This window comes from Empidonax traillii, unplaced genomic scaffold (genome assembly GCF_003031625.1).
Source record: "Empidonax traillii isolate 1590-97213 ecotype Southwest subspecies unplaced genomic scaffold, ASM303162v1 scaffold73:size1297144, whole genome shotgun sequence".
Taxonomy (NCBI): Eukaryota; Metazoa; Chordata; class Aves; order Passeriformes; family Tyrannidae; genus Empidonax; species Empidonax traillii.
This window is the reverse complement of record NW_020955266.1, coordinates 721,194-744,095: the sequence shown is the minus strand read 5'-3', so window position 1 is coordinate 744,095 and position 22,902 is coordinate 721,194. Positions and strand designations below refer to the sequence as shown.

At 40.2% G+C, this 22,902-nt stretch overlaps 2 protein-coding genes across 7 annotated transcripts in view; one reads left to right on the top strand and one right to left on the bottom strand.

Moving 5' to 3' along the window:
- Positions 1–1,480: 1,480 nt before the first annotated feature.
- Positions 1,481–4,170, top strand: LOC114055940 (nucleoside diphosphate kinase). Its single transcript, XM_027880621.1, has 5 exons — positions 1,481–1,606; positions 1,843–1,975; positions 2,570–2,671; positions 3,389–3,501; positions 3,936–4,170. The coding sequence occupies exons 2-5, from the start codon at positions 1,847–1,849 to the stop codon at positions 4,051–4,053; spliced, it is 462 nt and encodes a 153-aa protein (XP_027736422.1). The 5' UTR covers positions 1,481–1,606; positions 1,843–1,846; the 3' UTR covers positions 4,054–4,170.
- A 582-nt stretch (positions 4,171–4,752) lies between these two features.
- The window catches only part of MBTD1 (mbt domain containing 1), a 34,396-nt gene continuing 16,246 nt past the window's right edge, over positions 4,753–22,902 (bottom strand). For all 6 annotated transcript variants that reach the window (XM_027880615.1, XM_027880614.1, XM_027880618.1 and 3 more), the window contains 10 exons: positions 22,527–22,661; positions 21,979–22,067; positions 20,484–20,718; positions 20,072–20,127; positions 19,697–19,801; positions 18,731–18,878; positions 16,162–16,244; positions 15,588–15,822; positions 14,972–15,049; positions 4,753–8,698 (listed from right to left, as the gene is read on the bottom strand). In XM_027880615.1, the coding sequence (XP_027736416.1) occupies positions 8,580–8,698; positions 14,972–15,049; positions 15,588–15,822; positions 16,162–16,244; positions 18,731–18,878; positions 19,697–19,801; positions 20,072–20,127; positions 20,484–20,718; positions 21,979–22,067; positions 22,527–22,661 (1,283 nt within the window). In that variant the 3' untranslated portion in view covers positions 4,753–8,579. The remainder of the gene's footprint in view (positions 8,699–14,971; positions 15,050–15,587; positions 15,823–16,161; positions 16,245–18,730; positions 18,879–19,696; positions 19,802–20,071; positions 20,128–20,483; positions 20,719–21,978; positions 22,068–22,526; positions 22,662–22,902) is intronic.

The window sequence follows — 22,902 nt, the reverse complement described above, 5'->3', positions numbered from 1 at the left end:
TGAAGGTATTTCAGTAGAGGTCTCTGCTTCTAAAGGAGAAAACATCGTCCTCTTGCAGAACTTTTAACAGCAAAAGTTGTACTGGATGAGGAAGGAGTTGGGATTGATATTATGTATTTATTTACCTGCAACATTATATTCACTACAAGCAAGTGTTTCATGGAATTAGTTGTTCCAACCCCATGATTTTTTTTCCCTGTGGTGAGTTTCAAATAATGAACTGTGCAATGTATGTTGAACTGAATGCTTATGATACTTCATAGAGATATTGAGCTCCTAAAGAGATGGTACAAAATGAAACAACTGTTGTTTCTTAAGTGAAATAAAAAGATATTTTAATTATATTGTCTTCTATCAATGAGTATATGGAGATGAAACAAATTCCCTAAGTACGTAGGTGAGGCTGTGAGCTTCTCTTCTGAAAATATTCACTGTTATAGAAGATAAATACTGAAGTTAAGTGTTGGAGGAAAGGGAGTATGTGACAAACCTGGGCATGAGATGAATAGTCTCTAGTTCCATTTTTGCTTGAAAGGTTACTTGAGATTTCTTTTTCTTGATTTGATTACTACAAAATAGAGAAACGTGGGTTATCGAGGGATGTGGTCAGAAAGCTGCTGATTAGTATTTTTCATGTGATGATACTGGGAGGAGGTGGAGGTCAGCATCTCTCAGGGAAATGCAACATTCCTGCATGGCTGAGGTGCCCGAGCAGGTCCAGTGTCAGTGTCCCATCAATAAGAGACTGCACAAGGACTTCAAAGGGCTTTTCATTAATATCCCATCTGCAGTGATTGTGTATGATTATAACTCGCTCAGGAAGAGAAAAGGTGTTGTGTAAACTAGTAAAGGGCAAATTATCATAATGTTTAATAACAAAAAGTAACAACCCTTCCCGCTTCTTCTTAAGACACCATACAGGGACCGTGTCGTTTTACATCTGTGTTTTTCAGCTTCATCTTCCTGAATCCCAGCAAAATCACCGATAATTTCCCTGGGTTACAGATCCCACATCACTTTCCCGTGAGAAATATGCTTTCCAGGTGTGCTAGGCTGGCTGCACCATCCGCCGCCAGACCGCAGGAACATCTGAAAAAGGAAAAAGGCAGCGCCAGCACCAATAAGTAAAAAAAATTATTTAGTTAAACATCCGCAATCGCTTCAGTGTGTTAAAGACTTAAAGCCCCCGCTGCTGCAGCTGTAAACTAATAACCCTCGGGCGGCTTTCGAGGAGGCGAAGGCGACAGGTGCGGTGGGGACAGCCCGGCCAAGAGCCCCCCCCGGGCCGGCCGAGGTTGCGCAGCGCTGGGCACGGCACCAGGAGCCACTGTCCTATCCCACCCTACCCCATCCCATCCCATCGCGTCCCGTCCCGTCCCGTCTCGTCCCTGTCCGCGCTGGCGGCCGCGGGCGGGCGGGACCCCGGGCGCGCTCCCGGGCGCGCTCCCAAGCGCTCCCCGCGCCCCGCCGGGCCCGCCCCGAAGCGCCGCTCGCCCGGCGGCTCCTCCTCTGCGCGGGGCGGGGGATCCGCCGCCCTCCCTCCTCCTCCTCCTCCTTCTTCTCCTCCTCTTCCTTGGGCGGCAGCGGCTGCGGGAGCTCCGGAGCGGTGAGGCCGGGCCGGGCCCCGCGCTCGGGGGGCCCGCGGGGGGCGGCGGGCGGGTGGGTCGGTGCCGGGGCGGGGGGCACACAGCGATGCCGGGGGCACACAGCGATGCCGGGGGCACACAGCGGTGCCAGGGGGAGGCTCACCCATCGCCGCCGTGCCACGTGGGCGCGGCGGGCGGGGCGGCGCGGCCATGGCGGGCGACCTTGAGGCCGATGGTCGCCCCGCTCTGCCCGCAGGACCATGGCTGGGAACGCCGAGCGCACCTTCATCGCCATCAAGCCCGACGGCGTCCAGCGGGGGCTGATCGGGGAGATCATCAAGCGCTTCGAGCAGAAAGGGTTCCGGCTCGTGGCCATGAAGTTCGTGCACGTGAGTCCCCGCATTTCCCCCCAAACGCCTTCCCTTGCCTGCCAGAGAGGGGCTTGGGCACACGCAGAGCGGCTTGGGTACACACACATTGTCTTGGGTACGCACAGAATGTCTTGGGCACTCACAGACAATCTTCCTTTGCGGCTCTTTCTCCGTCGGAATGGCAATCCGATAGCGGATGCATCAGGCCGAGCTTCCTGCCCAGCACAGGATCTCCCCCCTGTCCAAAGGAAGCACGTTTTGCCCAGAGGGTTTGGTGCAGCCCGACTGAGAGCTGGACCGACCTTGACTGAAAGGTTGTGTTGGGTAACAGCACCCAGGCAGCCCGTGCGCTGCTTATCGCTGAGGGTCACTGCAATGCAAAGAAGTAATGTTGACAGCTCGCAACGGTGGCACTGCCACAAAGGACAAAGGGGCCGTGCACTCCTTTAATTTTACGTTAGGAGCTTACATGGATACCCACAACAGCACTGCAGCCCTGCTGATAACATTAATTACCCCCCAGTCACCGGTGCCATAGTCTTGCAGCACTAACACCTCTTGGGATATGATATTCAGATGCTGATATTTAATATTACATCTGCCCTTTTAAAGGCCTCAGAAGACCTTCTCAAACAACATTACTCTGACCTGAAAGACCGACCCTTCTTCCCTGGTTTGGTTAAATACATGAACTCTGGACCTATTGTGGCCATGGTAAGTGGCTTGATTTTAGTTAAAGATGACTTGCTTGAATAAATTTGTCTTGCTCTGTAAATTTTTTAAATTATTCAGAAATACTGTTACAGAAACAGTTTTTCAAATTACTCAGTTCTGATAGTGGCAAAAGAAACAAAAAATTAAGACAGTCAGGAAATTACTATATATTAACAAGAAGGAAAGTGCACATATAAAATGTGTATTAAAATGCTTAATGTATTAAGCAAAATTCCTGAGAGCAAATCTTCTACACCAAAAATCTTTTGTTTTAGGCAAAAAAGGGTGAGGCTCTCTGACACAGAAACCCATCTTCTGTGTCATTCCTTCTTGCACTCCCCTCAAAACAATGTACTTGCTCCAGTAGCATCTCCTGGTTTGACTCTCTATCTAACTAGGAACTCCTACAGCTCATCAGGATGTCCTTATCCTACCAAAATAGAAGACATTGGAGTGGGCCTTGTGCATTATTTAAGTCTGAGGCTTGGTAAAGTATCTTCTTGACTGGAGTAACAATGGTGATGGTTCACTTCCAGTTCATATGGTTTTTTTCCCTAGTCACCCCTACAGGCCTAAGAGATGATCTAGGCAAGGTTAATGTTTTTTTTAGTGGTAGAGCCCCTGTTTCTTTGGAAAGTATGTTATTAGCAAAGATTAATCTTTGGTATTTTGTATAAGCATGGATTAACAGGACTGGTTTTGTCTTTTTGCCTTAAGGTATGGGAAGGACTCAATGTGGTTAAAACTGGGAGAGTAATGCTGGGGGAAACAAACCCTGCAGACTCGAAGCCTGGTACCATCCGTGGTGACTTCTGCATTCAAGTGGGAAGGTTTGTACTCAGTTCATTAATTGAGATCAAAACCAACTACTACTCAATGTTTTAACTGCCAACATGAAATCCGTTGGCAGTCTTTGATATCTGGAAAGCCAGAATTAGTGGTAGATACCCTCATCTGATGGTATTTCATTTGCAGGTCACAATCCATAACTGCTACTTAAGAAAATGGTACAAAAGTGACTCTGTTTGAAATCCAGCTCCTCCTCAGAGCAGCACGTAAGCTCAGGCAGGGGCTGGTGTAGAACAGTCGCCCTAATGACCCTGCTAGGCCTAATTAGCTCTCAGAGTGGTGGAACACTGGCCCTGAAATAAAAGCAATAGTCTCGCAGCTCTCTAGATGCTTCATCCCAGTTTTTGCATGTGGAGAATGACGAGGTTGCTCGAAGTGTGTTTTTACAGGGAGCAATGTTTTTCTCCTTCCACAGAAACATCATCCACGGCAGCGACTCCGTGGAGAGCGCGCAGAAGGAGATCAACCTGTGGTTCAAACCCGCAGAGCTCATCGACTTCAAGCCCTGTGCCCACGACTGGATCTACGAGTGACGAGTTCCCGCAGGGATTTGTGCCTTTTAACGCACCATCTCATTCCAGCTGCTGACCTGGGAGCAACCACGGTTATCTTAGTGCTGACAGTGACTGTCCAATAAATGGGTGTGAACTGACTCCTTGTGGTGCATTCACTTCCAGCAGACCCCACGTTCAGATACTCATACAAGTCATTTTAGACATGCAGTGTTTCCCTCCTGTAGAAGGAGCAGTTAATCAGAAATGCTGTGTACAGGCACATCAGAATAAAAATCCAGGGAGTTGTGTCCCTTGCGCAGTTGCTTTGAAGGCTCCTGGAATCATGGCAGTGGCAAAGCCCCTTTGCAGAGAGCTGACAGGAGGCTGGAGCTGCTTCCAACACAGCTGAACTGAGCTAAAGGAAAAAAAAAAGGGATACTGCACAGTTTCCCTTCTTACACAACTATTAATACCAAATAAAATGAGAGCCAAGTGCAAAGCTTGCTCTCTATTAAATGCTTATATAATGCCACCATCTCATATTAAAACCCTTAGCTTGTGGTCAGCATCTCACATGGTTTATTTGTGGTCAGACCAACATACCCAGTTACTTAAAATATTTATCTTTTACAAATCGTGTTTTTTTAATCTGCATTCTGTTGAGAGAAAGAAGCTGGAGTGCATTTATGTGTATGCCAAATAGTGCCTTTTAAACAAAACAATCACTATTCAGAAAAAGACTTTTTATCATTTTTATTTTGTGTAAAAAAGGCAAATTTAGTGAATTATTTTCATCTTGTACACAAAGTTATAATTTTAATGCTTTTCACATCCATGCTGAAAATCTGCAGTCTCGTAAAAATGAAAGTAACATTAATTTCTCCAAAAGCATTTTCTTCACTGAGTTATGTACATTGCATGAGAAAGCTTTAAATACTCTCTCATTGACCACACAAATTACCAAGAAAATAAAAGATTAAATTTGTACAGATATTGATCTATATATCAAATACATACAGAAATGATGTAAAAACCCCATTTGTTTAATCTTGATTCCCGCCCCAACATTTTCCCAGGGGCCAAAGCTGATGCCTTTTTTTGTATAAATGGCTGTGGCTTTTCGTTTTAAATATGAAAAACAAAAATCAAAAGGAAGAAAAAAAATTCAGCTGAAATCACAGTTTTTTTAAAATCCCTTCCCAATAAAGGATTGTTACCAAATATATTAGCACCATCGTACAAATATTGACGGGAGGGTATTCACATCACATAAAACAACAATAAAAAAACCAAACAAACACTGAAACCCGTGTTAGTATCCGTAGAACAAGGAATCAATAACTGCTGTAGCTTTCCTCAGACGCAGCAAGGAACAGGTTAGAGAGTTGTGTGTAAAATAACATAAAAATCAAAGATCAGCAGAGAGATTTGGGAGCAATTAAAAAGGGGCAGCAGCCAAGTAAAGGGACAAGGACTTGTGCCACCTCACGGTCATAAAAACCTGCTGTGCCAAATGCAGAAACCAGTTCGACCCCATTGAAGGTTTCAGGTGTCCAACACTTGCTGCTCTCTTAGCCAAGCACCACAGCTTAATAAAGCCAAGGTAACAGTGCCCAGAGCCACAGGAATGCTTGGCAAACCCAGGGAGCTGCCCCACGGACACCCCCGGCCCACGGGCACTGCCGAGACCCCTCCACTCAGCTCTTCCTTGAGCCTCTTCCGAGCAAGGGACTTCAGGCAGCTCCTTGCGCGGTTTGCTTAGGGCAGGTGTCACTGTACTTGAGAATTACACAGTTCAGGTGTATTTTGAGTTCAGAAACACAAAAGACATTTCACCAACTCCTGAAGTCACACAGGTACCCAAGAACACACGTCACCTCACAGACTTTAGTGTTTGATGAATAAAAGAATATTATAAAGACTGACAGACTTCAAAACAGATTCTCACATTTCTCCAACACAGGAAGTGTTAAGGACTAATTTTCCCTCTTGACATTTGACAACTGTAACTCTGAAATCAGGGATGAGCCTGGACAATACTCAGGAACCCAAGGTGTAGTGACCTGGCAATACACCTCCCTCACTCCAGCCTGACCTTCCACATTATGAAACACAAATAGATGCAAGTTTTTCTACTGAAGTCAGAAGCTGCTGGTGAGAGAAGAAATCAAGACTGTGAGAACCTTGTTCCAGCTGACTGGGACAATCTGCAAGTTGCTGCATTTAAAAAAAAAAAAATGAATAAATCAATAGTGCTATACTTACCAAACCAAATAAATGCTTGCAGAGCTGGATTAATTTGAGAACACGGGGTGGGGGAAACAAACCATAATCAAGGCTCAAAGTATCATTACAATGGTCTCTAATCCTACTTCTCCAATCCAGGCTGTTCAAAGGAAACATCACAGGCAGGTCAGAATCTGAAATAAGGTATTTGAAGTCTACCAGGCCCAACAAAGTCCTTTTCATGGCTATTTTAGAGAACTATAATGTCTTTACCACCTGAAGTTATAGATACTTCTAATCTGATTACCAGATTCTGTCAGTAGAAGAAGCTGTTGTTAAAAAGGGGTCGCTATTTAAGAAATTTTACCAGTAAGGGAGAAAAGAATTCCAGACATTCCTACACTATACAGGACATGTTTTACTTCCAGTAGTAAATACAAAACTTTACATAATTAACCCCTCTTGCATAGAATGAGGTAAACCTGTGCATATCACCAATACTATGTACCCAAAGTTAGAGCAATATTTTAGAAAATAATCAAATTGCTGGTTTTCAACTTTCTATGCACTTTTTTTTTTTTTTTAAGCTCAAACAACAATATACAAAAACGGTCTCCTGGGGCTCTCTGGGTTGATATCTTTAAAGCATCTCTTAGGCTGTAGGAACACAGATGTTTAAAACTTGGATGGATTTCTTTTCTTTTTTTTTTAAGCCCTAATTTATGGTCTAGAGTCAGATATCATTGTACTGCTCTGAAGGGGACCTGCGAAGACCCAGAAGCACTTATAGAACATATGCAGTTAATTCCTGAGAGTTAAGTTAATGAACCTTACTGGTAAAAGCTAAAGCTCTTGATGCACATTTTTCTAGTCACAGCTCTGCAGGGCTGTTTAACCACTTCACTCGTCAACTCCACCAATGAGATCATTTACAAAGATGGTGAAAGGTTAAAAATATGGAAAGAAAATCCAAATTATTAAGAGCTCCTGCAAAAACACCTTGTGTTTTACTGGTCATCATTTTTACCCTTTTATGTGACCTCGTAAAAGTCAGGACAGTTGAACACGTGGGGCTTATGGAACGCTTGATGTGAGACAAGAATTCCAGGCAATAAGCAAATCCAGTTTATGAATTATATACTGAAAAATATATGATTTTATATTGTTCTCAAGTCTCAACTCCCACATTACACTACTGCAGCAAGACATGAATATTGCAGGCTATGCAGGGCTGAAGTAATTTTTTAATCCACAACATTTATGGCTCCTTTCAGCTCACATGAAACCACGTGGACCATCAGATCTGAATGTCCACAGATAAATATTTCGGATGGTAAGGAAACATCTAGGGCTTTCTGAATGGAAAAAGATAGTCAGAAGAATACTCACAAGCTCCTTCCCTCCACCAAGGGAGTCCTTAGTTACTGTCCATCTAAGCTGCTTCTTCAGTTGAAATTCAGAGCTAAAACTAATCTTCCAAATGAGGGAATTTTCTCAAGTTCCAGTTTGGCATAGGGCTCTGTAAACATGTGCTGAAGCATTCCAAGAGTACAGACATTCATGTACAGACAAGAGCTTTGCAGACCCAATCCAGCACCCACTGCAGTTGACGACAAGGCTACTGATATTAATGGGCACTGAATCGGACCCTAAGGAACATTAAAAACCAGAACCTTATACATAAAAAAAAAAAAGGTATTTTAAACTAAATAAAAACATCTTGAAAAGTTAAAATCCTCCTCAGGTGATGGCTCCGTTGCACTTGGGGCTACTCACTGAGTAGAGCTTTACAGGACTATCTTCCACATACATTTTATGCCTCTAAATTAGGGCTTAAATGCCTTATTTTCACAATGAAAAACAGAGGCGTGACCAGTGCAGTTCACAAGAGTCTTAAAAGTCTCCCAACTTGTACCAAAAAGGTTCATTTGTTATGACAGTTCATTTGTATTTGCAACTATATCTTCCTCCAACCACTTCCCACAACCATGCTAATTAAACTTTAATCTTACCAAAAAATTAGAATTTCAGTTCTTGTTAACAATGCACAATAAATCTGAACTTGAAAATATTACAAAATTCTTTCAAAAGCTTCAAATACAACACAAAAGTGTCCATTTTTTTTTTGTTTTTAATAAATTGAAAAATCTTTTTCACTAAAATAGTTTCCCCGCCCTTCCAAAAAATTCTGAACTGAGTCTAACTCATCTACAGTCAGCAAAGTGCCCCAGGCACAGTCACCCGAACTGCACCATCCAAGTGGGAACAACATCAGTCAGACTTGGAGAAAGGCTCTTTTCCTATCACCAATCCTCTGCCTCTCACTCCTCCAGGCTGCCTCACGGTTCCTGTTTGATGTAGTAACTGGCAGATCCGTTGCTTTCCTGGTCGGACGCTCCCTGAAGGAAGCTGTACTCTTCTCCATCCAGCAACTCCTCCTTCAGCTGCAATGAAGTCACTAGAAATAAAAAAGTAACATTAAGGATGTGTAAAATATTAAGTGCAACTCTTCCTTAAATTTACTTAGTATTACTGAAATTTGGGACAGACCCTGGATTTCTCATTTTCTTATATTCTGCATTTTAGCCATTCTTTAACACTCAGGATCCCACAGAAAGCAGATCCTTTCTGACCACAAACTGAACTTTTAAGTTGTGCCCTAATTTCAACAGATCACTTACAATACTAGATTCTCTACAGGGTTTTCTCAAGAATTTATTATTTTAACCCCCTGGTTTCAGAAAGTAACAGGTTAAAAGCAATAATGACTCTTGCTCAGAACAACACTTACTTCAGTCTTGACTTCCTATTTAGTTTTTATGAAAGTAAAAATGAGATTGACTGTTGGCCATTTCCAACCTACAATTCACACTAAATAAACACAGTTACTGTAAACAGTCTATGTAAGATAAGCAAAAATATCAACAAAGATTTCTCAATCCATCATTAAAATTTTAACATCCCAGAAGGTGTTTCATTCAAGCAAAACAGTTTTTTTTGCAGTTTTCATCTTCTCTCTTCTTTTGTCAAAAGAAAATTGAAATGAGATCTAAGACATAAAAAAAAGATGTTATGAATAGCAATAATGTCACAATTACTTTCCCAGTTTCATTAATGAATAGCGACAATTACCAAAATATGAGCACAATGAAAAGAACACTGAAAACAAAACGTGTAAACTTTCATTAAAGGTGCAGTACCCATGTTAAAGGGTTGATTACACAAAAATAAATGATTCTCTATGACCAAATGAATGAGAAGAGTATTAAAGCTCATAACTATTGAATATAAAGCTTGTATACATTGTTAATGTATCTTAATGCCTCCTCCCACCTACACAGCCCACAATCCCTTCCTTACATTTTTTCTCCTCAAATACTTTTCCCTGTATTATGCCCAGCTCTGATCAAGATTCCCGATCTGTGGAGGACAACAAAGTGCTGCCTAAACGATAGGACACACAACTGGTTCCTTGGATGTGCTGCTCACACCTTCAGCAAATGATACACAGAACTGAAAGCCAGCAGGCACATCCTCCTCCTCCTCCTCCCTCCAGCAGGAAGATAGTTAATGATCCTGTGCTTCATTTGTCCCTGTTATACAGCTTTTAACTACTATCTTTCATAAGAAAAGCTTATGAAAGCTACACACCGAGTTACTTGAAAGAGAAGCATAAAGAGAGCTAATGGAAGTCACCTGACTGAAGGAGAAGGGATGCAGATGGGCAAGGTACTCCCTTTCTAAATTGTCTCCATGATTTCCCTGGAGAAACAACAGATTGTGTCTGATGCCACGACATTCAGCACCCCCAGATACCAAGGCAGAATGGAGCAATGTGGCCCAGAGGTCAGGTGAGTCCCTGGGAACAGTATTAATCTTACACTGCTTCCATTCCAAGCCATACAAACACCCCCTGTGCTGTGCCTACATCTGTCCTACAGCTACTGGAGCATGAGGCAGTGGATGGTGCTGAGGATTATGCATGCAATTAATCTGTTCTGGCCAATCTCAAACATGTTCTGAACTTACTAGATGGTATCAGGGTTATATGTTCTCCTCCTCCCTGGACTTGAAAAGGTTGGTTTCAGTTTAAACACAAACACCTTTGGGCAATGACAAGGCTACATCACAACAAAACTGACTTTGTCCAACCTCACCAAAACTCAGAATGTTGAAAAGTTCCCCCAGATTATCATAGAAAAGCACTGACTATCAGAAACCAAAGAACACAGGAGCTCCACAGGAGCTCTGAGATCTACTGAGACAGAAATTCAGACTGGGCATGTTTTTGCACAACACAAATGCAATTCAGGTGTAGATTTGCAGTAAGAGAAGAACAGTTGTGCAGAAACAAACACCTCAGAACACTCCCAAGCAAGGCTCCTCCTTTGCATCAAAGTTTGTTAAACAAAAAGGCATATACAAACCAGGAGGAAGCTGAAGTGAAGCTAAGGGAGTCCTTGTAAGTGCTGAAAGGTTTGCAGAAGAGAGTAAAGATTTGTCCTGAGGGTCTAAAGGTGGCAGGCAGGTTCCCGTGTCCCAGTTTGTTAATGGATAACACGTGGACAAGAGAAACCTCTCTGGATGTATTCCACTGGCAATGAAAAGTGCTGACATGGCAGCCTACACAGTCTAAGGCAAGTTTAAGGGAGTAATCAAGCAAATCTGAAGCTAAATCTATCAACCTGGCAACTGTGGTGCAGGGAGAGCATCATCCAGTTTGTCTGACAGATTGTATTGCTACAATATATTTGGGAACAATAATTTGTTTACCTGCTACACTATGTTGCCATAGATATTAAGAAAAGGGAAGAGAAAAAACTGCCAAATCCTTGCAGTGAAATTCTATAATTGAAGGTTGTTTACAATACGTACACTGTCCTTAAAAGAGATCAAAATTTTAAGCTACTTCCCCATTATTACTGAGAAATGAAATTTAGAGGTTTCCCCTGCTCCCTCACAGAGATGCACAGTTACACACTTTAAAATATATCTTCTATCTTGGTAACCCACAATATTTCAAGTAACACTTAGATTCTGAAGATATTTTCCCAGGTACCTGACTTTTCTGATACAAAGGCAAAAATCCTTATTCACTGTCTATAGTTACTTATTTATTGTGTTACTTATTTATCTCTGCAAAAGATAATCCACACTAGTGTCCTGCTTGCATCAAATCTTCCCAAATCCACATTACCATTCAGTTTTACAGGGTGCATTTTTTGCATTTTAAAAACCCTGCAGAGCTCCCCTGGGATTCTGTGATTCTCAGCAACCTACAATAACACGGCCTCCTTCCTACGAAGGAGGAGCTCTGTTCTAAACCCTTTCCTATGATTAATTCACTGATGTGGTGCATCAGTGAGAATGAGCAGCTCTCTAACAGAAAATAAAACAAAATTTAAAGGAAAAAAAAAATCAGGCAAAAAGAAAGATTTGATGAGTCAGCACATGACAGGCTGGACCACGTGAAGCTCTCCACCCTGTCCATGGTTTCCCTGTGCAGTAACAGATTGCTGTGACCAGTTACCTGTTTGGAGGTTGGGCCTGAACTCTTGGCTAGTCCTGGGAGGCCTCCGGGGCTGTCTGTGCTGGAAGGGCTCGATATGGAGGAGGAGTCAACTCGTCATGCCCAGAGAAGCTCCTCAGCACCTCACCTGCCATGGGTGGGCTGGACAAACTGACAGGTTTCTTCCCAACTCGCCTCTTCCTCTCTAAACTTCAAGTCAAACTAAAATAAACGCTTGGGTTTAAGTGCATCGGGTAACTCTGACTGTTCAGCTGAGAAATGGCTCTGATTCGTGTTCCCCCCTTCTGGAAAACAAGGGTCTGTACATGGCTCTGTTCAGTTATTATTGGGAATATTGTTCTCAACAGCCACAGTTTAGTCCCTGATTCCTAGAGACGGGCTGGTAGGACTTCAAGGGCATTGTTTAGCACCGTAACCCACTTATTTCAAACTCTATCAGTGACATGTAAGTGCTGTAAAATTGCTTCTGCTGCAGCTACACTGCATGGTCACACCCAGTGCTCTGGCTGGGCACTCAAACACATCCTGGCTCGGTTTGAAACTGCAGTTGTTTCAGTGTCTCTGACTAAAAGACAAAAGGATGATTCTGGGGAAATAATCCTCTCCAAACAAAGTTTATCACCTCCAAAATCCTAGTGTAAAAAGACATGCTCTTAATTCCCTTAAAATGGTGTTTCCCATTTTTACAGTGCCTTACAAACACAAACGAGCATTTAATTGTATAGAAAAAGTAACTTCTAAAATGCTTTTGAATAATTACACACTGCATTCATGAAAAAATGTTGCAAAAGCATTTCCCATACAAATTATTATCACGTTCCTCCTTTATCACTAAGATATTCCCCTTCTGTGCCCCAGGCAATTTCTCTATGATATCAGGGATGCAAGCTCTGTAACACAACATCACTGCTTTCAGCTGTATCAAAACTATGGCTGCTCATGCTTCAGTCTTGTCAGACAACAACAAACAAAAGCCTAGCCCTGAAAAACTAAATGGATTATATGTATGCTAAAGATACCCCCATGCTTAAATATTCTTCTTACAAGACAACTTCAGGATGAGCCTTTTAGAGAGCTTGATTAGGCAGAAAGGTGTCTACAGAGCCCCAGCTTTTAAAATAGCAAGGTCAAATTATCATTTCAGTAACCTTATTCTGATATTTACACCTATGAGAAAGCTGACAATCCGAGGAGATGCTGCACCCTTCATTATTAATTAATTGTCTAAGCAAACTCACAAATTACCCTTCAAGAATTCACCTGCACAGCTTTCTGAGCAGCAGGCACAGGGTACAAAACCCTACCCCCTGAAATAAACACTACTGGAAACAGAATTGGGAGTGATTCCCAAGTATTCCCAAAAGCATCCACAAAACATTCACAAAGCAATTAGCCCCCCTTCCCACTGAACACATGCTACTCTCTCCCCCTGCTCTCGGCAAGCAGGGGACACACTGCAGTAAAAATCTGCAACATTATACACAGCAGAATGACTCAGTGACATCCTGGGCTGTTTTGGGAGTACATGAGAAATGTGTGGAGATAACCCCTCTTTGCTAAAAATAATCTGATTTAGGACATGCAGAGTTTCTCGTTAATCACCTGCAGTTACTCGTCATGTTACCGCAAAAGCACCACTGCAGGATTATAGAGTTTTATGACTGAAGTCCTTCACAAAATAATGTGCTTTTTTTTATTATTTACAAGTGCTGAATAAGAAAAAGCCCTAGAAGACAATTTTTTAGTATTATTTCCTGTGACTCAGCACTTTCGTTGCCATAACCTACTTAGAAAATCCCCCATGCAGGAGGCAGCCAACTCTAACTGCTCATGACCTTGTTCTCTCATCTTCTGATGATAAAGAGGATTTCTTAGTATTGAATAATCAGTACAAAAAACTACCAGAAGCTCTCCCTTGCTTTCAGAGCCAACATTTACTTCAGGTTAGTGAGAAATTAAGAACAAATTCCACTAGAATAAGCCTCCTTCCTGTGGCACTGGATAAGAGGAAGTTCACTTTCCAGTGCTTGTGTCACACTCTAAGAGATGGGAGGAAACTCTCAGAGGTATGAGGTGGAAGAAGAGGGATGAGGTAAGGAGCAGGATGGTCTAGTATACTTTGCTGAACAAAATGTGCTCAGACAGTCCAGAATTATTCCAAAACACATCCTACACAAAGCTAATTAATGATAGAGCCATGTTTTCCTACCTTAAGGCAACGGCACTCACAGCTTTCCCTGGATATTTTTTCAGTACCTGAATTCTATTTAAAAAATACTGCTGCAGGATTCTCAGAAGGATCTGGATTTTACTGTTATTTCCTCCAACAGTGGAAAGGAAAAACAGTGCAATGATTGAGGCACCCAACAAGAGGCTGAAAGAACTTCCCAGACACCCGCTTTATCTGTGGCACTCACTGCTCAACTTCCTTTCAAGTCCTAAGATCAACAAAGCAAAGGTTGTTTTCCCAAGGACTAGTGAAGAAGGTTCCAATTGGCTTTAACAGATCCATTCACAAATTTACCAGGAAGATGAGGCTTTAATTCCTCACATTAGCTCTACACAACAAAAAACCACTCTGGAAACAAGTCTAAATAAATCAAGATAATTTGATTCCAAGGGAATCAGCCTCTGTGGAAAGAACTTGAAAACTTCAAATTCTTAAAAATGTCCTTATTATGTTCAACTGTGACAAGAACAGTCACATCCAGCAACGCTGTTTATTGTTTCTGAAAGTAATAATATAAAAGCTTTATTTACATAGATGCTTCATATAAAAAACCTGGTGATTCACTCTTTTGTTTCAAAAAGGAACCAGCTGGATGATAATTTAAATTTTCTATACCTCATTCTTTCTCATCCCCTAACTTGATTCTTATGCCTCCACCTGTGTTACAAAGAGCAGAGGTAAAACTGTGTTGATATCTGAGTATTTTGTACAAGCACTACAACTACACACTCTATTATTGAACTGAAACAGCTGTCCACCTACAATTCATAGATTATTATTATTATTATTATTAGCAACATCTACCCCCCACAAGTTATAAAAATGGTTATTCTCATTCCTTTTATGGCATACTGCACCTTTAAGCATAACACCTGTTTAGACACAAACATTTCCAAATAGAACAGGGACTTAAGGAGAGACCACAAACTTCAAAAGGACAGGAAAAGTGCAAACACTACTTTATCACCCACTTTTCTTATGTCCTTTGTACTGTTGCGATTTAGCTTTTTTCTTCTGTTTGGATGAACTTGACTGGCTATCTCTTGATGCTGTAAAAAAATTAAGAATTCAAAGCTGATGTTTAATATTTTGGAAAAACACTTCAGGACGTGTCAAAGCTGCTACACAGTTACAGAATTTTTTCCTTAGTGACTGAACAAAGGCCCAATACCTTTATTTTTTTTTTTTTTTAATAATTTGCATAAAACTACTAACACTAAGTATTATTACCCTCTCATTAAACAACTAAACCAACTAACAGTTCTTGAAATACAGTTATCAATTATTATCAGTTGACTTGATAGGACAAGTCTTGATGCAATAAATAAAATACAGCCTTCCCATATAAATGCTTCTGCACATGAACAGCTCTGGACATGCTGACTTACACCAAATTCATAGGAAAAGCAGATATATTGGCAGTCTTAAAGCAACATAAATTTGCACTGATATCAGCCAGAACTGAGAAGTGTTAGCAAGAATTTATTCTATTTTTCTTATGCATGAAGACCTAAATTGCAAAGGATGAGGGTAGAAAAATCAGCATCCATGACAATTATTTCCATTATCCACAAAGGAGGAACTTACACTGCGGTGCTGGAGGCTGGAGCTGGTACCCAGTGAGCTGACACCATCCCACAGGATACAGGTCTGGGGACTCACAATCCACCCACTGATCATACTCATCTTCCCACCCGTCAAAGTGTATCCTCAGGAGCCGATGGATGATGCGGGTGACTGTGGCCACACATACCAGGCGAGGCTCCATCAGATCAACAGCCTCCAGTTTCATTCCAACATGAAACCCGTGGTTTGGAACTTCCTGGAAAAGCAAACACAAGCAAGGCAAACATCAGTAAATAAACAGAGTAATTAATAGTTCAAGCGCAGTGTTGAAACAAATATCTCAACCTGTTACAGAAAAACCCCAAATATCATTGATGATGCTTCAAGTACCCTGCACTAATTTAACAGTTTGGAGATATTCAAGCTTCATATACTCAAAGTGGCTCTTATTTCCAAAAGTCTCTGTGTCTTAGTTTTTCAAAATTGTATTTAATGAAATGAGTCTATCCCACGCACAAGGCAGAAATTTAAAGAAAATACTAATTACATGTTACTAATTACTAATTATACGTGTAAATATGTATAATTTTATTACCTTATTGAAGAGCTTTACAGGTGCTGCTATTGAGTCAGTTTCCCTGAGGTAGTCAAACCATTTAAAAGGGAGTTTTGCATAACCTGTGAATTTTAAACAACATCATCATACATCAACTGCAAACTTCGTGCATAAGAATAACAACAAAAATAGCACATTGGCACTGTGTTATGGCTAAAATGACAACAAAGAAGTAAAACATTAACATCAGAAACTTCCATTCTCTGAGCTTTGGTCTAAGGGACAAAGAGGCACCTGGACATTGCCCATTTGCAACAAACAAGATGAATGAACTTCTGGGTAATCCAGAAGGTATCATTTAATGTTAAGATTAATGATTCATACTGCAAGTTTTTGTTCATGTAGATTCTGGATCTGTACAAATGCCCCATATAAATGGCCCAGAGCAGATCATTACATTAAGCACATCCAGTGTCTCTCCTGTGGGGAAAGAGCTCCACTATTGAACCACTTGAATTGTTAGGAATATAACAGTAAGAACAAACATGGATATTTTAAAAGTTTAGTAAGAGTAAAAACAGTAAAATGGAAGATGGGAGGATTTTTTTAAAAGCTATTATAAAGGAAAGAAAACAATATCTCAAATCTATGGAGCTTCTACTGAATGTGCATAAAACACGCAGGAATATTTTTTACTTTGGGCAACTTCTACAAGGGCTTTAGCTCAAAAATGCTCAATTCTAGCTGGAGCAATAGCAGCTTGGAAGGTTTCTCTTTAGTAATATGTAGTGATGGACATCCTGAAAAGATTGCAGTGCAGTGGGAATAGTGTGGGAGATGGGGGAGCTGCATCTCACCTATGTATGGGCAGAGAGCTCCCACTGAATCCCAGCTCAGCACTGCAGGGCCAGACTCAGCATTCACAGCCCAAAATTCAATCCCTCTCTTCAAAGTGCATAAGCATCTTCATCTTACACTGATTTCAGTAGAAGATGAAGATGTTTGAAAGGAATGAGCTTATAAAGTCCAATGATTTCACAGCAACTTCAGTTATCCACAATGCTAAATGCAAATTGGATAAGAGTGTTCAAATGGGGTATGGAATATCTGCATGAACAGATGCAGCTGGAGAGCTAACAATTAATAAGGGTAATAATTAATCAGTTCTGCATGTTAATGCTCTTCTCAATGCAACATTCCTCTGCTAGAACAATGTATTTGTATTTAAGTCCTTTAATTGTTCACCACACATGAGACATGTACACGTGGGCTTTGTCAGAGCAGTCAGAATTAAGAAACTGTCCACTTTCCAGCCCATAATTTGGACAGCAAAATACCCCTCTCATAACAGCTAAGGAGCTTTGATCATTTTTTTCCTATTTAAATGTTAATGTGCATTATAGCCTGTATTTTACTGCTGTTAATTCCTCTTTCAAATGACTTTTAGATTATTGCACGTGTGATTTATAATCTCCTCTCACTGATGGCATAGGGCTGTTACGAAACAGGGAAAATGTACATGTGGATAAAAGATAAGGCTGCAGGACACAAGAAACACACAAGTATCATAAATGTGCTAACAATAAAATCCACATACTATTGTTAAGTAATGTTTGAAGAGTGAAAAGGTCAAGTCTCATTAGAGAAGGGAAGTTGTTTTGCTATTCTGTCTCTTCAGTTCCATGTCTTTATTTCTAAATTGACTGATATGTACTGATATACAAGCATTTTCCTCCCACAAATACTTCTGTTGCAAAAGTCCTCTTGCACCACATTTTTTTGGAGGGATGCTGGTGCCCATGAATTTCCAGGCAATAAATTAATCTGTCCAAATCTGTGCACTTACCACTTACTCAAAGGTGACAGAGTCATTACTGTACAACAACAAAGGTGATATGAAATTACTTTCTTCATGTTGCATTACATCGTCTCTGTAGTTATTACCCAGAAAAATAATTCAATAAATACAACTAGAAGCCTGCAAGAGGAATCCATGGAAAGCAACTGTCACCTGCCATTACACAGCTGGTTACAATCCTCTTTATCAATTGTCAGACCAAGACAGTAACATGGGAAAAGGAAGGCAAAGTCTTCCACAGGCACCTGTGCCAGTGGGCAGACAGGCTTTCCTCACAGAAGGGAGTGCACAGCCCTCATGGCTGCTTCCTCAAAGCTCAAGTTTGAGCATATTCTTCCAAAAAATTAACTGGTATTGTTGTTCAGCAGCCTAAGTCTGAGATTTTTTTACAATGTTCATTAATCCTGTTGGAGGCCAGGGCTTCCCAAGCAAAGGCACATTTTGAACAGGGCTTTTCGTGACTCCCGTAATTCCTATTCGCTCAAAGAATCCTCAATTTCTTGAAGCTAAAGCAAATTATTTCAGCCAGAGAATCAGTCAGATGTTCAGTTAGACTTTTTCTAAATGAAAAGTTAGTTATTTCTGTTTTAGACTACTTTGATGCAACACCATTCTATTTGTTTCAGACTTGAGAAAGCCCTAAAAAGCAACACAAATTCTGCAGACTGAGTTGAATAACAAAACACATGGCACATACAATATCACGGAGAAATATTCAAAATAAACGTGGTCAGAAGGCTATATATGTACCTCTGGGTGGAGTTAGTTCAATCATGTTAATTTCACAGAAACCAACAGGGAAAATAGAAGGGGAAGTGGCATGGTAACAAAACCAATCAGACCCATCTGCTGCTTCTGAGCCATCAATCCCAATCATAAGATAGCCATCTGCTAACACCTTTGTAAAGAGAAACAAAATTTGACATTAAGTACCTTGAATGGCGTGACCAGGCTAGAAAGCAAGCATGCCATGTTTCAAAAGAGTGAAAGTAACTCGGTAATAATGGAAGAACACTTGGAAGGACATTCAATTTTAACAAAAAAACCCCCTAAATCATACCTGTCTCGAGGACTGTGTACAAATGTCACATATACCTTTGATAACTGCAAAGTTATGAGATGAACATTTCCTTTTTCTGATCTCTACTTTTTCTTGGGAGCACCAGCTCTACTCCTAAAGCTTTATAACTCAGTCTACTCTTGAGCTTGCAAGGATATTCAGAACACCATTAATAAGATAAAAGACTCAAAATCATAACCACATTCCTCAATGGTAAGGTTGTACAATCCTGCTAAGCTACTTTTTATATTTTCTTTCTTTTTTAAAACAGATCTCACATGGATTGGCTCCCTTTCAATCAAGGACATCCTTAAAATGTCTTCATAGACTGCTGCAAGTCAGCAAGATGAGGTTTGGTTTTGAACAGTTGCAAAACACTTGGTAAATTAGCAGAAGATTGCCCTGCAAATTAATCTCACAAGCATATTCTAATTAAAGGTAAGACTGAATTTCCAGAGATTAATGTAAAACAAATTTACACAAGTACATTTTTCACAGCAGTTGTATATAATTTATGGACATATTCCATAAACATTCACTGTGTGAACAAACTGCATTGATTTTAGTTTTGAGCTTTTTGTTTCAAGACTGCATAAAGGTGAGCGAGTGAAAAAAGATTCTCATCTGCCTACCAAAAACCACACTGGTTTTCTTACCTTCCTAATAGTTGCCACACATATTGCCGAAAGGTTTAAGGGGTCTATAGCTTCCAATTTCATTCCTTCTTTAAACCATTCTCCAGCTGCATCAACCTCTTTTACCTGAAGAATCACAGAGCAGCACCAGAAGCAAAGAATTTAATGAGTCTGGAACAAAACAGAATCCCCACACTGCCAAAGCAACAGACTGAAATACCCGTTCTATCATCTCTGCTTATGGCAAGGAGGTCAAATTGGGTAATACAAGCAGAAATACTTATGCTGGGCACATTTCCAGGGCATAGCAGAATTTCAGGTCTGTTTTTACACACAAAAGCAACTCAAGGTCCTCAATCAACTCTGAGCAAACAGTGTTCTTGCTACCAAACTCACCTTCATAAATAAGTGTGGGGGTGCATCAAAATGTCCATCCTGTTTCTTTGTAATATCTACAAGAAATAGCAGTATTATAACATTATTCAGAAGTTTTGCCAACAGAGCAAACAGTATGTATGCTAACAGTTTGTCAACCACTATTTATCATTGAATCTTCTAGATATTGATGTATTACAAATCAACCTAAGAGTTACTTTGCCTTTTCCAATGTTGTACAACACACTAATTATAATTTCAACTTAAGCTTCTGAATGTAATATAACTGGTTAAACCCCTGGGCCACGTTATACACACTTTTAAATATCATTATTCAAGCTAGTTTTATGAACTGTATGAAGTGACAGAACTGCTTGAGTCAGACTTTTTGCAGCCAACACCGCAAAACACCTCAAAACACAAACACCCTTACCAGATCTTTTGAATCTGTGTCCTATGCTTCGAGACCAGCCAATGTGATGGATGAGTGGACTGTACATATGGCACCAGAAGTCATCAGTTTTGTCTTCACTTTCTTCATACACCAACCTCAGCCGGCCCCCAATGACGCTCTCAACCACTGCCACCCTTGTTCGGCAAAGGTGTGTTTTGTCAACAACTTCTACCCTCATGGAAGTTTTGAAGGGGTACTGCATACTCTCAGACACCTTAAAGTGACAGAAAAAAACCCCATTCTGTAAGAATATACTCAGGTTTTCCGTGTTTGTCTGCCTATTAAAGCACAGTATTGATGCACTTGTCATTTAATTCAAATACTTGTTGCCTGCAGAAATGACACAGATTATTTCTCCTCTATTTCATTGTACGTGGGGAGCAATGAAATGTTTCAGAAAACAGACCCTACAATGTTTTAATTGTATCAAGTTCATCCCCTAATATAATTCTCACATAGGTTACAGGAACTTTCCACTGACATAATGAAAGTTTGTTCAGTTGATAACAATGGATAAAGTTACCTTGAGACACAATTTTAACAATAAACAACTTTTTTCTTGCTTGGCCATCCACTCTAAATAAAGCATTTTAAAAATAGGATTAAAATACTTCATTATAAAAGGCATGGAAAACAAATCTTCAACATAATTCAAACTGGCTGCTCATATATTTCTTCATAACATACCAGAAGAAATGAAGAGAATGGAAATAGATGTTAACCTGCTTTGTGACAATAGATTGTGTTAAAAATCAGTATCTGTCACTTGCCATTTGCATTATGAACTCCCCAAAGTATTGAGATCTTGCCAAATTAATCTGGCTCCTAACTGAGCCAATTTTTAAACAAAAATTAACAACTGCAGCAAGGTTTTTTGGGTGGTTATTTTTTAAACATTAGATGCAGTGTAAAACAACAAATTAAGTCTCATATTCCTACTAAGAACTATATGCACCATCATCTCACAAGATTAGTAAGTAAACATACAGCACACTATACAGCAGCTGCCACAGTTGAAGATGACTTAAAACCAGAAAAAAAAATAGTCCAGAGCAGATGAAAAATATAAACATTTAAAAGTATGTACTTCATTGCATCTAGATCCATGCTATGTTAACACATTTTGTTTAGTTTCTTGAAATAGTCTATGATTAAAGTCATGCCTGAATTAGAAAAAAGTTTTCTTTTTTTTTTTTTTTTTTTTTTTTTTTTTAATATGGTATTTTAAAATTAAAGTAGACTAACTAGTTTTTCAACTAATTTTTTTCTAGAGAAAACAGTTTTCCAAACACATACTGACACGTGTGGACATAACTGGAGAAGAGATTCCAAGGAAAACCGTATCTAAGGGAAGAAATTACTGTATCACCCTTATTATAAGAAGAGCTAATGTGCCATTGTAAAATATTTCAGTTCTTCACAACTGTGCTGCAATTTCTTTTATAGAACATCATTGATATTGCATCAGCCTTACCTTCTGAGAAAAGTCAGGAGGAAGTGTTTTGGCACCAGTAAGTCGTTTCACTAGAAAAGCTTTCCAGTTTGTGTATTTGTGTTGGATGGCTGTTGCAAATGAAGGGGAAAAAATAAGCCACTGATTTTTAATTGTGTCCATTAGAGACAGTATTAAAAGTCTGGAATATGTAAAGAAGAAATCCCAGATGACTGTTAAAAGGCCTGGATGACAATAATGACAAAAAACTTCTTTAGAGAATGAATGCTACCCAAGATTATTTGTATGGGTCAGGGAAAAGAATTTATTAACAAAATACCAACAAAATCAGTGCATGTTCCCATCACTGATTAGTGAACTGCTTCCACCCTGATCCTAAAACCTAAGTTGCATCAGAAGGGCTACTCCAAGAAACACTTTCAACATCAGTCAAGTCCAAAACTTAAAATTATTTATTCATAACTGTCGAAGGAGTTATGTTAAAAGAATACTTTGATATCTGGACCATGAACAAATTCAGTTTAACAAAGAGAGTTTTGTATCAATCAATAAGGCTACAATTTACATACTTCGAGGAGGAACTAGGGGCTTCCCACTGGTTGCACACCAACCAACTGGGTGGATGTCAGACCCACAAACGTTGCACCAAAAGTCAAGACTTGAATCATTTTCAAAGCCTTCGTATCTCAGCAGGGCATTGTAGCCTGAAAAGAAAGCAATCCCACTTAAGAAGATACAAAAATTAAACAAGACCATGAAGTGCGCATTAATATTTCTCTACAAATCATGATGAATATTATATTGTTTTTCTAGATTACAACTTTTCATAGGCCGTTTTTCTACGGCACATTTCTGCATGTTATTAAAGCACAAATGGATTACTTTGATAAATGTGCTTGTGCTATCATGTAAGTCAATTTTAATTAAAATTTTTCAACTATAAAC